This window comes from Merops nubicus, unplaced genomic scaffold (assembly GCF_000691845.1).
Source record: "Merops nubicus isolate BGI_N331 unplaced genomic scaffold, ASM69184v1 scaffold43099, whole genome shotgun sequence".
Taxonomy (NCBI): domain Eukaryota; kingdom Metazoa; phylum Chordata; class Aves; order Coraciiformes; family Meropidae; genus Merops; species Merops nubicus.
In genome coordinates, this window is record NW_008631064.1 from 1 (window position 1) to 16,835 (window position 16,835).

General features: G+C 54.7%; 2 protein-coding genes across 2 annotated transcripts; one reads left to right on the forward strand and one right to left on the reverse strand.

The window, feature by feature from the left end:
• Positions 1 to 1,949: 1,949 nt before the first annotated feature.
• Positions 1,950 to 8,209, forward strand: GRAMD2 (GRAM domain containing 2). Its single transcript, XM_008947475.1, has 10 exons — positions 1,950 to 2,053; positions 2,130 to 2,198; positions 3,446 to 3,510; positions 3,595 to 3,698; positions 4,444 to 4,542; positions 5,329 to 5,400; positions 6,188 to 6,250; positions 7,290 to 7,446; positions 7,897 to 7,996; positions 8,098 to 8,209. Exons 1-10 carry the CDS (start codon positions 1,950 to 1,952, stop codon positions 8,207 to 8,209), a joined length of 945 nt encoding a protein of 314 aa, XP_008945723.1.
• A 4,596-nt stretch (positions 8,210 to 12,805) lies between these two features.
• On the reverse strand, positions 12,806 to 13,502 carry SENP8 (SUMO/sentrin specific peptidase family member 8). Its single transcript, XM_008947474.1, has one exon. It carries the CDS (start codon positions 13,460 to 13,462, stop codon positions 12,824 to 12,826), a length of 639 nt encoding a protein of 212 aa, XP_008945722.1. The 5' UTR covers positions 13,463 to 13,502; the 3' UTR covers positions 12,806 to 12,823.
• Between the last annotated feature and the right edge of the window lie 3,333 nt (positions 13,503 to 16,835).

Genomic DNA, 16,835 nt, shown 5'->3' on the forward strand with positions numbered 1-16,835 from the left:
GGATCCAGAGAAAACCCAGCGCTGCCCACGGGGCTCCCACCGCAGCGTTCCCAGGCCGGATCCCAGTGCCACGTAAGGGAAGGGAGATGCTGATCTGAGAGAGTGAGAACCGTGGGATCAGAGAATCGCAGGGAAGCGAAGCGGCAGCCCCGGGGGCGACCCGGGAATCCCGGGAACCTGTGCGGGCAGGGAGGGGGTCGGCAGATCAACGGTGACGTTTTTCCTTTCCTGGGAATTCTTGTGTCCTCTTGCTCTGCCTCGGCTCAGAGGCTCTGCGCTCCCGCTGGTCGTGTCGCTTGGGATGCTCGGGATGGTGATTTTCCTACAGGAGCAGCTTCCTGCTGGAAAAATCCCTCAAGGAGGGTGATGGGATGAGCTGCTAGAAAGTGTTTTGCTCCTCACACCGGCGCTGGAAGTGGCTCTTGGCAGGGAGACCTCCCTGTAAACTGCTGCTTGCGCCTCAGCTTCTCGTATCCCGTGCTCGCGAAGCCCAAATCTCCATCCCGGCCACATCTGGGAGCTGGGATGGAGAGGGGGGAGACAAAGCAGCTGCTGTGGTGTCTTCCTGGAGCTGCCAGACAGCACCATGTCCAGGGACCGTTTGACTGGGGATTTGTCCCTGGTAGTGACCATTAGAGGGAGAAGAAACTGGGACAGGACCACGGAGCACTTTTAGACACTCTCCAGCCTCTGGCTCTCATTTTAGGGGATTTGGGTGTGTTTCGTGCCCGAGGGGGGCTGTTTCTCGATGCCCTCTCCTGGAGCACGGGGTGCTTGTCCCCATCCCTTGCGCGGTGCCCCCCCGTGCCAGCCCCGCTTAGGGCTAAATCCGGATTAAAGCCGCGTCAGCGCTTAGGGATTTAAGGGATGACGTTGGGGAAGCTGGAGCGGGCTGAGCTCTGGAGAGGAAGGCTCCAGAGCGGGTCAGAGCCCTTTTTCCAGCCCAGGGGATGAAGGCTCGGGCTTCGTGAGGATGAGTTTTGGCTTCAGGGCATCACCTGGGGTTTGGTGAGGGCAGAAGCGTCGCCTCTGCGGCCTGCCGGGCGATAACCTCCCGTGGAGGCACGGGGAGCATGTTTGCTCTGCCTGCCTCGGCTGATAAGAGCCTCTGATAAAAGCAATGATAGTAAATAATAGGCTTTAATGAGAGGGCAGCGATTAGAGGAGGGAGGTGGTGCCCTCAGCTGGGGCTCTGCCCTGGGAAAATGGTCCTCGCTGGCCAAAACCTCCGTCGTCTCAGGGAGTATTGGAGACGTGTGGGGTTTTTTTCTTCCTGTCCCAACTTCCAGCTCTTCAGGAGGAGAGGCTCTGGTGCTTCCGAGGGTGTTACCTGAGGGAGCTGCCACTCCTTGGCCGCTCAGTTGAGATTTCCTGGCACTAGGTTATGAGTTCCTGGCAAGTGATGCCCTTTTGTTTTTTTTTTTTTTTTTCCATGTGACTTGAGAAACTGCAGAAATATTCTTTTTGTCCTTGAGCACCAGAGATACTGACGCCTCTGTGCAGACTGGGATGGGAGGGAGTGGGTAGTTGGGGTGGGAGAACTTCTGGTGGCTTTTCAGCTCTTCAAAGGGCCTGTAAGAAAGATGGGAACAGACTTCTGAGCAGGGCCTGTTGGGACAGAACAAGGGGGGATGGTTTGAAAGTAAAAGAGGGTTAAACTGGAGAGAAGGAAGAAACTGTTGACACTGAGGGTGGTGAGCCCCTAGCCCAGGTTGCCCAGAGAGGTGGTTGCTGCCCCATCCCTGGAACCATCCCAGGTGAGGTTGGCCGGGGCTCTGAGCAACCTGCTCTAGTTGTGGATGTCCCTGCTCAGTGCAGGGGGGTTGCAGTAGATGACCTTTAAAAGTCTTCCAAGCCAAATTGTTCCATGAATTACAGCTCCAGAACATCTCTACCCTCTTCCCCTTCCCCTCAGGAGCTAACAGGCTTCTCCTGGCAGCGCCAAGCCCATGCATGAGAAAGCAGCTCCCCTGAAGACCCCTGAGTCCATGCACGGCCGTGACAAACTGGAGGCATCCCACAAAGAGAAGAGTTTGGATTCCCTTGACGGCAGGTATGGGGCAGTATCTACAGGGCAGTAGATTTGGGGCTCTTGACTTACCTGATGATAATATTGTTTTTCCTTCCAGCCTTCACCTGAATGAAGCCCTGAAGGATGAGGACATCAAGAAATGCCACCGGGAAGTGGTAAGTCCTTGGTTTTGGGAGCCAACAGCCTCACTTGCTGTATTTTTGGGGGAGCTGATGATGATTCCGTGTGGCCTGTGATCTGCCTTCCAAACATTTCTGGGGTTTTCCATCCTGAGAAAAGGTAAAAGTGGAAATCTCAACCACAAGCAGCTCGGTTCTGCTATGTTTGAACCTTTTTATGGTGCAAACTGAGCCCAAAGCAGAATTTTCCCATCCCTGTGTGAACAAGAGGTGCTCTGGCAGAGGAAGCAGCAGAGGGAGGAGGTGGTTTTGCCTTTCCCTTGAAAAAGATGGAGGGGAAAAACATTTTGCTGATTATTTAGAGGCATCTGGGAGGGTTATGGGGCTGGTAACGGGTTTGTGCTGGGGCTATGGGGACAAGACAGCCCAGGGGTGGCTCGGAGGTGATGCCACAGTCCCCCCCATGTCACCCTGAGACGCTCCCACCAGCACTTCCACCATCCTGCTCTCTCAGTTGACCCCGGGTGAGGCTGAGCCTTGATCCTCTTACGCCCCCGCTCATCCTGTGACAACGTGTGTGGAGCAAAGGTGACCTTGTCACCACGGGCAGGAGGAGCTCTGCCTGCCAACCCGCCTTGCTGCCCCGGCGCCCGTCGAGCTGCGTGGGATCTCTCCCCATCCCTTGGATTTTGGGGACGAGCCATCTGCATCGTGGGGACAACCAGGGAGCACCCTGAGATCTGAGGCGCTGCCTTTTCTGGGGCAGGGGGCACAAATCTGCCTCGCAGGACTAAGGGCAGCGGGTTTCTATCCAACGTCGAACTGCTTTGGAGCCTCTGACTTCCATACGGAATTATTGAAGGGCAGAGCTGCCGGCGGGCTTTGAAGAGGCACTGGAAATATAAATAGCTGGATGGCACGGCGTGATGGGCGCAAAGCAAGTCTTGTCATCGTGCCCCAAATAAGGGGAGAGCTCGAGGAGGAGGAGGGAAACTGCTGGGCAAAATACCTGCGGATGAGCCTGGGAGAAAGCCAGCTCCCCGCCAAGGCTCAGCAGCCTCCATAGATGTTGGGGGACATGTGGATTTGGGAGGATGACGCAGCACTGGGGTGCTGGATCACACAACCCTCCTCCTGCCCTTCGAGCCTGCTGTCCCCAGCCCGCTGGGACCCCGCAGCGCCGGTCGCGGGTGCGGGGAAAGGGTGGAGGGGGGTTGTTTTGTTTTCTTTTCTGGGCCTCCGTTTCGGCCAGGTCGGCAGCTAACTTGGCTCTGCTTCGTTTTCAGGCCGCTAGCAAGTACAACTCCCAGTACCACAAGCTTTTCAAGGACATCCCGACGGAGGAGAGCGTGCTGAAAGGTGGGTGGCACGGCGGGGGACGGGCACAGGGGAGGCAGGAGCCAGCACACCAACTCCCGTCCCCCCTCTCTCTCCACCTCGCAGTTTGCTCCTGCGCCCTCCAGAGAGACATCCTCATCCAGGGAAGGCTTTACATCTCCCCCAACTGGCTCTGCTTCTACGCCAACCTTTTTGGAAAGGACATCAAGGTAATGGCGGGGTTGGAGCTGCATCAGGAGGGTTCGTAGCCCTTCTTGTGCCTAATTCACTGTCGGGGATCTCCACCACGACGGGGAGCGTGGCTGTGCCTCCCCCTCCAGTCACCTGTGGGGTCTGCCTGGGGAAAGCAAATATTGGTTTAGCTTAAAATTCCCTGGTGCAAAACCTGCGACCATCCGCAGCGGTGTTGGAAGGAAAATCAAAGGTTTTGGGTGGGGAGGAGAGAGATTTGAATTTCTCTCGGCTTCTCTTCTTGGTTTCCAGGATGATGTTTCCCTGTTAGTCTTGTGGCTGACGGGGATCTTGGGGAGAGATGACTTCCTTAAAAACTGGGCTGAAGAGCTGAATTATTTATATCGGCCGCTTTAAACAAATCCCCTATGGAAATACGGGGCTTCGACCAACTTCTGCCATCATTTACATCCTGCCTTATTTTTAACCCTCCCTGGCCTCGCAGGGGGGCCTGTCGTGGTGGCTCTCGGGGAGATTTGCTGGATGATGCTTTCTCCACGTCCTCATTGCTTTGATTGAGCAGAAACCACCTCCGAGCCGAGATTAACACAGTGGGGATGCAGTGACCTCGAACAAAACCCCAGCTGCCTCTGGGAAATGCCAGATCCTCACATCATTGTTCCTCTTGGGGCATCATAAAACATGTTAAGCCTCCACTGAGTGGCAAAAAAAGCCCTCCTGGACCTCACGCCGTGCTCATCCCCGTGTCTTCTCACCCTCCAGGTTGTGATCCCGGTGGTCTCTGTGCAGCTGATCAAAAAGCACAAGACGGCTCGGCTGCTGCCCAACGGCTTGGCCATCACCACCAACGCCAGCAGAAAGGTAACGCTGCCACTTCCAACATGTTTGAGAGCTGGGAATGAAGCCTGGGATAAAAGTGGGAAGCGGTTGGGAAGCAGTTGTCTCCGTGCTGGCAGCTGGCCAGGCCAAACACGGCAGCTTGGCTTTTGTTTTGGAATTTCACTTTGTTTCTGGGCAAAGCAAAACTCCAAGTGAAACTCGGCCGAGCCTGACAAATCCCTGCCGGGCTCAAAGAAAACCTTTAAACTCCTTCAACGCAAGCAGGGGAAGGATTTGGGCCGGAACCAGTGGAAAACTCAGTTAGGGATCTGAATTTCCATTTTTTTTTTCCCCACTGTTGGGTGTTGGTTGGCTGTGGGGAGTTGACATCCAAGTCCTCGTCTGCTCAGGGGGAAAGGTTTATTCCTGTGGGATTCTGGGAGGGGGTTTTTCCTGAGGGATTTTGCCAGGGGGTGGCACAAGGTAGGATTTGGACACTGAAGAGCGATCTCGAGCGAGGCGCCCCAATCCATGGGGATGTTTCCCATCACTCTCGGCCCCATTTGTTGCCTCATCCCTCTGGGCTGAGCACGGGAGGCTCCGTGGGAACAGCAGCCTAGTGAAACTGGCCCCAAAAAAATCTGGTCCAGGTTTTTATCAGGCTGCAAAAATAACAGCAGGGGAAGCTCTGACGGGAGATGGCTGCGAGGCAGGGGGACGCGGCTCCCAAAGGAGGGGACATTCAAGGGCAGGATGTCTCTGTTGGGGGAGAACCATATTTGGGATGGGGGGGAATCTCTGCTGGGAGCTTCTCTCTTTCTCTTGCAGTACATCTTTGTATCCCTCATCTCCCGTGACAGCGTCTACGACGTCCTGAGGAGAGTCTGCACCCACCTGCAGGTACGCCCCCGCCCCACATCCCATGGCATTCCCGTGGGGCTCCGTGCTCCCCCTCAAGGCTGTGTTTTGGGGAGCAGAACTCCTCGCCGCGCCCTCCGACAGCTCGCAAAACCCTCCCCAGTGACCTGCTGCCTCTTCCCAGCATCCTCACTCACGCCCTGGGCACCTCCCATCCCCGTGAGCTGCCACCGGCATTTTCTGGGTCAGGGATGATGGTGCCAGAGCCTGGAGTTTCTGCTCTCTCCCAGGGTGTGGATATGAATTATTCATAATCTGGTAGTTATTCTCGTTCTGCCACGTCGTTGCCTTTCCCCCAGATCTAAAGGTTTAAGCAGAGAAAAAATGGTAACAAAGTAAAAACAGAAAATAAAATTTGAATTGGAGAGTCAAAGAGGGGAAGACAGCCGTGAGCCCTTGGGCTGGAGAAGGAGTGTGGGGACCTTTGAACCATGTGGGAAGCGGGTCCAGAGCTCTTCCCTGCCCAGGATGGTGCCTGGGGTGGCGATTTGGGTGACTCAGCCCCGTTGCCAAGCTGGAGAGTTCATTCTTTGAAACGTGCTGGGCTCTGCCCAGATATTCCCCGTTTTATCCCCGAGGCTGGCCATGGCCCTGTGGGTTTTTTGGTGCTGGGAAGTAGCCACGCCATGCCTCAGGTACTCTTCCTCATCCTCCAAATCCCCCGTGCTCCCAAGTTTTAACCGGCTGCTCACCACAAAAGCCAAAATTCCCATTTCTGGCTCAAGTTGGAGGGGTGTCCCCATAACGCCCATTTCCTTGTCCCCTCCAGGTCTCGAGTAAGAAGAGCCTGAGCTTGAAGGAGCTGTCGGAGGAGCCCGACGCCGTGTCGCTGGTGAGGGTCAGGGCGGCTCTGGGCGAGGGAAGGAGCCCCGGGAACTCGCGCCGCGGGCAGGAGAGCGGCCACCTGGCCCCCCTGGTGGGTTTGTCACCCTCTCCCCTCACTGCCGCCTCCTTCCCAGCTCTGGGATCCTCAAACCCAGCACGGATGGGTCAAGAGGTCCCTTTGGACAGTCTGCAGCTGAGCTGAGCGTGAGCTGGTGGCTGGTTGGTCTCTGGGGTCCATTTATAGATGGAATCTTCAGAGTGATGTGGAAGATGTCACTGCTCCGCTCCCCGATGCTGTTGGTGGCTGTGGGCACAGAGAATGGGCTGGAAATGTGGTTGAATGACCCAAAAACCCATGGGCTGCATCCTGCTGCCTTTGGAGCACAGCAGCATGGTGGCTCTGCCCATGGTGGCTCCGTGCCTGGCCAGCAGGACATGTCCTCTCCGTGGAATGTTGATGGCTTTTCCATGTCTCTGCTCTGTCACAAAGCTGTTGGTAGTGTGGGGATGCTGAGCAGGGTGTCCTCGTGGTCCTGTGCATCACAAAATGGCCCCAAGTTGCCACAGGGGAGGTTGAGGTTGCAGCTGAGGAACAATTTTTTCCCCTTGAGGGTTGTCCAGGGATGTGCCAGGCTGCCCAGGACAGTGGTGGAGTCTCCATCCCTGGAGGGGTTTCCAAGCCGTGGAGATGTGGTGCTGAGGGACATGGGTCAGTGGGGGCCTGGCAGTGCTGGGGGAACAGTTTGACTTTGTGATCTGAAAGCTCTCATCCAACCAAAGTGATTCTATGGTTCTGTGACCAGCCACAGGGCTCTTGGAGGATAACAAGTGACTGTGTTGAGCTTCAAGGGGTGGAGGTGGCAGCAGTCAGAATTTGGGGCAGGTATGGGGTGCATGGGCAGGTCCTCCCTATGGCAGTAGTGTCCCCATGGAGCCATTGTGGGGGACCAGCTGCCCCTTAGGACGATGTTTTGGATGCACTGGTGCTTTGTGGAGAGGTGCTGGAGAGCTCAGGTCCAAACCTGTCGCCGCCGCTGTTCCTGCAGGAGGTGATCGTCCCCGAGGGGAAGTGGAGGAAGGTGTCACCCACCTCGTTGTCACTGTCACTGCCTGATGCTGACTATCAGTGCATCCACCGGAGCTCTGTCAGCAGCCTGAGTGCCAAGGAGAGCTCCTTCACCTCCGAGGAGCCCCTGGTTTCCGGTGAGGGCTGCGTCCGACCCCGTTTAGGAGCTTTGGATTGGAGCTGAGGAACAATTTCTTCCCCACAAGGGCTGTCAAGGCCTGGGCCAAGCTGCCCAGGGCAGTGGTGGAGTCCCCACCCCTGACGGGATTTCCAGGCCATGGAGATGTGGTGCTGAGGGACATGGGCCAGTGGGGACCTGGCAGTGCTGGGGGAATGGTTGTACTCCATGATCTTCAGGGTCTCATCTAACCAAACCAATTCTATGAGTATGCCTTGCAGGCGAGCAGGGTTGGGGCTGGGAGGCAGTGATGGGGTGATGGGGGTGGGATGAGGTATCCTGCCTGCAGGGTCTGAGACACCTGTGACACCATCCACGGAGGAGGAATATCCAAAGGCTCCTGGTTGCCCGAGGAGCACGAGCACCTACCCAGCATGGCCGTGGCCCTGACTCTGGGCTTGCGTTTCAGAAAGTGCAATAAACACGGAGGAGGAGCTGGAGGTGGAGCAGAGCTGTGTGGCAGAGCTGAGACCTTCCGACTACCAGCTCCTCAAGATCTTCATCGTGCTGTGAGTGTGCCGAGGGCGGCCATGGCGTGGGGAGGACGAGGGCTCCACGGGGAACCTCCCTCCCAACTGCTGGACACTTGTGCTTCTTCCTCTGCTCCCAGGATCTGCCTGCTGGTCGTGTCCTCCTCGTACCTGGCGTTTCGGATCTTCCGCCTGGAGCAGCAGCTCTGCTCTCTGAACCGGGACTACCTCTCCCGTGGGCACAGGAGGTGAGTGAGGGACCTTGGGGACACCACAGGGCAGGTGGGTTGCACCATGAGCTGGTGACCCGAGAGATGTGGTGTCCAGAGCAACGGAGGTGCTTTGTCCCATGTCCTGTGCTTGCTGTTGGGATGGCCAACAGCAGACCCCAGAGTGCTATCCCCATCCAGTGGGTGATTCCATCAGCTGCTGGTTTGAGCGAATGGGGAAAGTTCTGCTGTCCTTGAGACCTTCAGACCTTGGGAAAAGGTTTCCATAGGCTAGTTTGGGTTGGACAGGACCTAAAGGTAATCTGGCCCAACCCCCTGCAGGGAGCAGGGACATCTGCCACTAGAGCAGGTTGCTCAGAGCCCCGGCCAACCTCACCTGGAATGGTTCCAGGGATGGGGCAGCGACCACCTCTCTGGGCAACCTGGGCCAGTGTTTCCTTGCAGGTTTGGGGCTGGTTGCTCAGCTGTAGGAAGCACCAGGACACCTCTGTGGAGCTGGGCTGTGCTCGGGGGCTGATGTGGCCGCCAGCGAGGGATGGACGGGAGGGGGTTCCCTTGGGTTGAGGACATGGGTGGGTCTCCCTCGTGCCCACAGGGACTGAGCACCAGGCTGGACCACAGTGCTTCCACCCCATCTTCTTCTGCTCGCAGGTGACTGTCAGTCCAGCGCTGGCTGAGGACAGACACCGAGATGGTGGCAACCTGTGGACATATCCTCCTGGCCGTGGCCGTCGCACGTGGCCCAGCTTTCTCTCGGCTGGTAAAGTGGGACCAAGGATCTTCTCTCTTCCTGCTGGCACCTTCTCCTGGTGGGACCACCCGGGCAGCCTGTGGCTGGCGCTACCAACTCCTTGTCCCCCTGGGACACCACTGTGCCAAGGGCTCGGGGCTGCCGGGCAGTTGGACCTCCCTGCACGACGTGCTGCTGAAATGGGTGCCGGCTTTTATTCCAGCTTTGGGGGTTTTCTGGTGAAAAGATGACTTTGGACTCGCCAGGGACCCCCAAAAGCGTCGATGAGTTGCTGCTGCCCTTTTGGGTGAAGCCTTAGTGGCGGCTTTGGGTTGAACTCGTTTGTCCCCCTCTTGGTACCCCCGGGGCCACGTCTGGAGGAACTTGCCCAACCCCTGGTGTCTGTGGGGATGGGGAGGAAGGGGCCACCAGCCCTGGGCGGGGGGTCATCTCTCCCAGCACCCAAGGGTATGGGGGTCCAACCCAAGGGCCAGCCCTTCTCTTGTGGAGCACTGTGCCAGCTCGGGGTGCGTGTGTCCCCCTTACCAAGCACTTTAGGGTTCCCCAAAGACCAGGTGTCCTCTCTGGGGTCCGCACCGGGCCAAGGCTTTGTTAGCCCTGCTAGCCTCGTTCAGGTGCCCCAAAAGCAGCCTGTGGGTCATGGCCTGTCTGTGCCCTGGCTGAATGGCTGCCATGGGGTTTACCCCACAGCCTCCCCTGGCAGGATGCTGGGGTGGGTGGCAAGACCTCTGCTGTTCCTTTAGGTTTCTCCTTCCTATTTTTTGGGAACTCCAAGTGCTGATGGGGCCAAATCCCCCAGGCCTGGGGACGAGCTTGCTGCTTGCTCCGGGCTTTTAACGGAAAATAAACCTGGGATTTTCTAGCACATTGCTGTCTGCTGCCAGAAAAGGGGGTACCCCAAAGCCTGCAGGTGCTCCTTTGGCTGCGTCCTCAGAACATGAGGGGACAGCCCTGTCCTCGTGTTGGCTTGGGGATGGGTGGCATTGCCCTGGGGGCTGTTTGGCCACCGATGTTCCAGCCCGTAGCGTGCACCGGATGGGTGCTGGGGGTGCTCAGCACTGTGAGGTGTGTGGGACAGCAGGCTCAGGGTGCAGCCCTGGCTGGGGCAGGGAGACCAGGGTGGTTTATTGGGTGACAGCCAGGGCCAGGGATGCTCTGGGTGCTGGGGACAGGGGAGGTTGGTTCACTAGGTGGCAGCAGCGACTGTAGGATGTGACACTCGAGCTTGTGGCAAGGCCACCCTGGGGACGGCAGGTCCCTTCTGCCGGGAGCTGGTTCCAAGGCCTCCAGTTGGCTTTGCCTGCCCGGTGGGTGCCTGTTTGCTCTCTCGGCAACGCCCTGCTCCAGCTTATTTGCTTTTCTTTGTGTAAAGAAAGCCTTGGGTGCTGGAAACGTCCCTGTGTGGTCACCTTGCTGGCTTTGGGGGCCTGGAGCAGGCTGTGCCCACCAGAACACAACCCCTGCGAGTCCCGCCCCCGATTGCACCCACTGTCTCGCCTGTGCTCTTCCCCAGCCCAAAATCACCCCCTGAAGACAGGATTAGGAAATTAAATACAATTAGGAGCTGGCCAGGGGCTGGCCCCGGGCGCTCGCAGCCCAGAAGCCCCTGGCAACCTGGGCTGCACCCCCAGCAGCGTGGGGAGCAGGGCAGGGAGGGGAGGGGATCCTGCCCCTCTGTCCTGCCCTAGGGAGACCCCCATGCAGTGCTGGGGCAGCTCTGGAGTCCTCAGCACAGCAGAGACAGGGACCTGCTGGAGTGGGGCCAGAGGAGTCCCAGCTGAGAGGAGTCTCTCAGCAGAAGAGAGTTGGGCTTAGGCAGCCTGAGAGGAGAAGGCTCCAGCTGGGGAGACCTTCTGGGGGCCTTTCAGCTCCTGAAGGGCCCTACAGGAGAGCTGGGAAAGTTCTGGTGACAAAGGTGTGTAGCAACAGAATGAGGGGCAATGGATTTAAACTAGAGCAGGGGAGCGTTAGATGAAGCATTAGGAAGCTCCTCACTATAAGGGTGATGAAACACTGGCCCAGGTTGCCCAGAGTGGTGGTGGAGGCCTCATCCTTTGAGACATTCATGGTCAGGCTGGATGGGGTTCTGAGCAACCTGCTCTAGCTGCAGATGTCCCTGCTCCCTGCAAGGGGGGTTGGACTCAATGACCTTCCAAGGTCCCTTCCCACCCAAACCAGTCTGTGATTCTATGACCTGGCTGCACAAGAAGCCATGGGGTGAGGGTAGCCACTGCTTGACCTCCACAGAAGATGGGATGATGCCAAGAAGGAGACATTTTGGTTTCAGGTTTATTCTGGACCCGGGAGGGGCAGAGACATCACTCCAGCAAAGCCCTGCGGAGTCCAAAGAGAATTGATCCCCTTAGACGAGCAGCTTGAGCCCCTTTCAACCACCTCTTGGGGTTTCAGCTCCAACTGAGGGGTGAAGACGCTCTGCCAGGTGGGGCTGGTGCCCTAGCCTGCTTGTTGCTCCCCATCTGGGCAGCCAGGGAAGGAAGGGAATGACTCCCAACCCTTCTTTTGCCCCCATATGTGTCTTGGAAGAGCCTGGGCTGTGGTCACTCACTTTTCTTAGCAGCAAGAGAAGTTTAAGGTCTTCCTACAGTTCATCACCTCGGTGCTGGGCTGGGCCAAGAGCTCCAGGTGAAAAATAATCCTTCCCCCTGTCTTTCCAAAGGGTTATATTTAACCTGGATCTCCCTGATCCAGTCTTCACACTGGGGTGTGGTTGCTCTGTTAGGTACTACCTCATCAACCTGCTCTTTGCTTCTCATGAGCTTAGAGACTGTTCCTTATCCTGCAACGACATCTCGGGCTCATTTTTTATTTTCCCCCCCACAGCCTGGTTTTCAACAGAGGATCCACTCCGAGATCCCAGCCATCATCCAGGGAAAGTGGCTCCATTAAGAACTTCAAGGAGCCTGCGGTTACCTTTGGCTTTTACACCTCAATCTCTGCCCCTTTGTTCTTGTTGGGGTGTTTTTTTTCCCCTCATCTCAAGTAACAGAACTGGTTTTGTGCTGGAGGAAACTGCCTCGTACACCCAGAGTGCAGCCAGGGAGGGCTGGGGAGTGCTGATGAACCCTCCTCAAATGGAGCCAACCCAAAATTGCTGTCAGAAAGAAAAACTTCCAAGAGTGAGTGTCACTTTTCATCTCAATTCAGTGTTTTTTTTGGTTTGTGTTTTTTTTGTTAGGATTGACTTTCTCAGCTCCCTGTTAATCTTCCAGCAGTTCAGAGTTAGGTTTTATTCTGTAATCGGAGCAAGCAGGGGTGGGGGATAAAAATAAAACCCTATTGCCATACATCCTAGGAGGACCTATCTGAAGAAAACCAATTTTCTTCTTGCCCTGTTTGTTAATTAATTGCAGCATTTTCTTTGGAGTCTCCTCTTTTCAGGGGTGAAAAAGGAAAAAAATCCTCACTGCTAAATCCTAAACTGCTCTGAAACCACAAACGGGAGGCACAGGTTGGAAACAGCCACGAGAAAGCAATTTGGGGGTTTGGTTTTTAAAGGTTTTTGGCTAAACCTGGCCAATTCAAACCACCCAACGAGGGCAAAGAAGTTGTCTCTTCAACCAGCCTGTTTTTGCCACAGTGTAAAAATTCCCTGTGGAGAGGACGTCTTTGAAAGCCAAGTGACTCATCAGGCTCTCAAGTTCAAAGGCCAATTATTTCCAGAGGGGACTAAAGCTTTTCCAAGAGGGAAGGTTTTTTTGGGGGAGGTGTAGCCATGCTGGAGGGGTTACATTCTTCTTTGGGACCAAGATGCTCTTGGGCATCTCTCTCAGGCACTGGGGGTGCTGCCTTGTGGATGGGGAAGGCAGATTTTTTTTGGGGGGGGGGATGGGATAAGGAGGGGCATTGGTCGGAGCTGCATCTCCATCACTTCTGTGCCAGTTTGGCGATGAGAGCTTTCCACTCTGATCTCTTCTGCGTGATGTAGGAGGGGGTGAGGAGCTGCAGCAAAGGCTCTGGCCGGCCCCTGAAGTGCCCCTGGCACAGAACCTCCGCGTTGCAGATCACGTACATCCCGCAGTCGTAGCTGTTCTGCTGGGCAGGTGCCTTCTCCTCCACGAAGGTCACTTTGCCCCCTCTTCTGCCCAAGAAGGCCTCCAGCTTCCCCGCCACTTGCTTGGCGTGGGTAGAGTTGCATTTGCTGTGGGAATCGTAATGGGCGAAGCACTTTTTGTCCCTGAAATACACCAGTAAGCTCCAGTGGGTGCCCCCGGCGACCTGGTTGGAGTTATCATTGATAGGCAAGAACACCAGCTGCTTCTGGAGAAGGTCCAGTGGTTGAAGGAATATGGCTATTTCTTCCTGACTAAGGGCACATTTGATGAACTGGGCCACCTCGGGGCCAATGAAACAAACCTGGTCGCCGAATTCTTGGAACTGGTGGTTGGCGAAGTACTCGAAGGCAAACCCAATGATGTGGTCGTTAAGCCAGTTTGGGGGTTCCAGCAAGGCAACGTCTGACTGCCTCAGCAAGCTGTCCATGTAACTGAGAACCACGGGGTCCATCCTGAGCAGGTCGGGGCTGCCGCACTCCGGGAAGCTTCCAAAGCTGAAACAGAGAAAAGGAAGAGCAGTTAAGGAAGTAAATCTGGGACAAGAGACGGTGCAGCAAACGTCTCCAGTTCCTTCTCGGCAAGCAGAAAAAAAAGCCCAGGTTTCCCAGAGGGAGATTTGAAGGACCAGGTGAGCAGACAGACAGAGGACATGCAGCTCCTTGCCCGCAGCGTGTGGTGGGTTGAGCCAGGTTCTTCTGCTCCAGGAGTGGTGTGTGGCTCTGCCGAGATAAATGTTTCATCCTCGGGATCTTAACCTCAAGGCAAAGTGATTTCAAAGCAGGAGCCTGATGGCCTTCAGCCCCGTGCTTCTCCTTCAGCTCCATGATGTAGGAGGAGTTCTGGTGTTTCACCTGCACAGTGACAATCTCCATTTTTCCTTCAATAAAAGTGTTTTGGGGCTGTTTTGACAGCCAGACGGTGCCTTTTGCCAAGCAGATAGTGCCAGAGCTCAGAGCCAGACGTGTGACCTGTTCCAGGCAAACCTGCTGGCCCGCCAGCGTAGGAGGCAAGGTGGTGATGAGTAAGCAGAAACAAAGCAAACCAAGATCACAAACAAACCAGTTCCCTGCCGGGGGAAACGTTAGAGGACGACTCTCTGCTCAGCAGTAGAGACTCCAACAACTCAAGTACCACCAAAGCTGGAGGGTCTGCCAACTACTTCTCTGGTATTTTACTCCCTCATTTGTCCAGGCTATGTTCTTTACTTCAGGACATGGTTTAGTGGTCACAGTAGTGTTGGGCTGATGGTTGGACTTGGATGATCTGAGAGGTCTTTCCCAACCTTAATGGTTCTAGAATTCTTCCCTCTTAACCTGTGCCCGCTTTCCACAAATAGTGGCTGCTTAGCTTCTAAAAAGGTCCTTGGAAATTCAAGGAGCACTTTGTTCTCCCTACCCATGTATTTGAGGACGTACTCAAGGGATTTTTGACAGGTCTTCCAGGTGGGACTTCTCCCGACTCCTTCCCATTTATCAAGGTTTCTGTGTATCCACTACTTCTGGCCTTTCTACCTATCCCCTCAGCTTCCAGGATTCACCATCAGTTCCTGGCCAGGACAGAACTAGGGACGAGGGTGAGGTGGAGAGCTGGCTTGGCCTCACCCTTTCCTCATCTGTGCCAAACCCTGCATGAAAACATCTCAGGGTAAAGCACCGTGTGAAAACTAATCACAGTAAGATCATTATGACACCAATTATCCATTACGATAGGGGGAAATAAAAAAAAAACCCTCACGTGTAGTGGTGTTTACGCGGTAGGAAGAAGAAGATTTGTTTCTTAGCACAAGGTGAATCATGAAAAGGTCCTTGCTGGCCAGGTATGCATAAATTAAGGGCGATGGCTCTTGGAAAAATCTTGGTGAGGTCACATCAGATGTGATTTGTAAAGAACAGAAGGGATGAAGCCCATACAGTGCCCCAGATTGTCCTTCACTGTGTGGTTTTGCTGCTTCATCTCCTCCTAGAGACGTATGAAACACAGCAAATAGCTTTCCACTCAAGTGCAAGCAGGATTACAGGCCAGGGAAGGAAGCTTGTGTCCCGTGTTCTGTTCATTTTCCACTCTGCAGCAACATAATCTGGGCGCTTTTTTTTCCAGTCAAGAGGGGAAAAGTAAAAGGGAAAAGCCATTTGGCAGCTTCCTACAGTCAGGAAGGGAGAATGGTTCTAGCAAAGGCTTAATTGCCACTAGCTACTACTTTTAATTTTATTACCAGCTGGTATTTGTGAGTTCTGCAGGATGAGTCACCTTCAAGGAAAACCCTTTGTAGGCTCAGACACCTTTCGGAGCTACTTAAGGTAAGCTTCGAGGCCTGAAAAGCCTTTTCATGGTGTAGTGGAGCTGTGAAAAGCCATCAGAGAAGTTGTTTTGTTCAGAAGAACCTCCCTAAAGCTTAGGATGAACCCGTAGGGAAGGGGAGATGTGGATGAGTTGAAATCCTCACAAGCAGCTCTGCTCAGACATTACCAGGATTGGTTTCCTCGAGGCTCAGGCATTTATTTCCTATAAAAATAGGAATAAATACTGACCCAGGCTTGGAATATTTGGGGTAGGTTGCCAACAAGAGTCTTCCTCACTCATTTTATTTGCTTATGAGTAGTTGGGATTGGCAGAAACCCTCTGTCCTCCTCGGCTTCTTGGAGGGACATTCATCAGCCCCTATTTTGAGGGCTACAATGTCAACACTAGGGAGAGTTATTATAAAGCCTAATATTTTCAGAACATCAAAGACCTTCTGTGTTTAATTGTTGCTTTTGTAAGCAACTTGAAGTCCCAGGAATGCAACTCTATAGTTACTTGAGCGTAAACAGGCAGCAATGGAGCAAAGAGAGCCTAAATTAAGGATGAATCAGGTTCCTAAAGTCTATTTTAATAAATTAAAGGTGCTAAAAACATCACGAGTGAATATTTTTGAGGTGCCGTGTCACTGAAGTCCTGTAACTGAATTTAAAGAATATGGGTTCTGAATTTAAAGAATATACAAAAAGCCACCTGCAAAACAACTATTTAAACTACAAGGAGGAGGGACAGAGAAGTTTTTGACAGCTTGGCTGAGCTCTGTGGAACAAGATGATTCCCTTTGACTGGAAATACAGTGTTTAGACACTCGGAGGAAAATTAAAGCAACTAAGCCAGAAAAGACACGTGTTCCTCTGCTCTTTTGTTAGGCTACAAAAAGATTGCTTCTGTGTATCGATAATTCTGGTATGATACAAGAACTGAACCTTTGTGGGTAAAAGGCTAACTTTCAAGAGTTTAAAACCCCAGCGACCTGGATGTTCGAGGATGAGATGCCAACAAGCTTCTCCCAGAAGCACTGAGAGGAGCTCAGCTCCTCGAAACGGTGTTAAATGGGATGTCGAGGGCTCACTTTCGCCCCCCTCTGAGGAAGGATTTATTTGGGAGAGTGGCGGGAAGCGCTGGGAGGGAAGAGAAGCTGCCTGGAAGAGCTAAAGGTGGGGGGCGATGGGGTTGTGAGGAGGAATCTGGCCCGAGGAGCGGGTTGGCATTGGCATTGCCCCACGGGGACGGGACCCACCGGGTGACCTGCTCGACCCACTGGCGCTGGGTGGGATCGGGGCAGCCCAGCCCGGGACGAGCTCGCTACGGAATTAAAGGAGAATTAAGGGGATGGGAGAGGAGAGGAGGAGGAAGAGAGCAGGGAGAGGAGAGAGGACCAGGGTCTGGCCCCGGGTCCATCCGTTCCCACCAGGGCCAAGCAGTGCCCGAGTAGCCCCGGTTCGACATGTCACGAGTTTAACCATTTCTAAAATTATCCTTATCATTCTTTCCCACCTTCCAGACGCCCCTCGAACCCTCCGGGC

Bases quoted from the DNA above. Each gene is read 5' to 3' on its own strand.
- GRAMD2 (XM_008947475.1), top strand. From the start codon at position 1,950: ATGCATGAGAAAGCAGCTCCCCTGAAGACCCCTGAGTCCATGCACGGC. The intron at 3,511-3,594 runs GTGGGTGGCACG...TCCACCTCGCAG, and splicing joins GGAGGAGAGCGTGCTGAAAG to TTTGCTCCTGCGCCCTCCAG. The intron at 3,699-4,443 runs GTAATGGCGGGG...CTCACCCTCCAG, and splicing joins TTTTTGGAAAGGACATCAAG to GTTGTGATCCCGGTGGTCTC.
- SENP8 (XM_008947474.1), bottom strand. From the start codon at position 13,462: ATGGACCCCGTGGTTCTCAGTTACATGGACAGCTTGCTGAGGCAGTCA.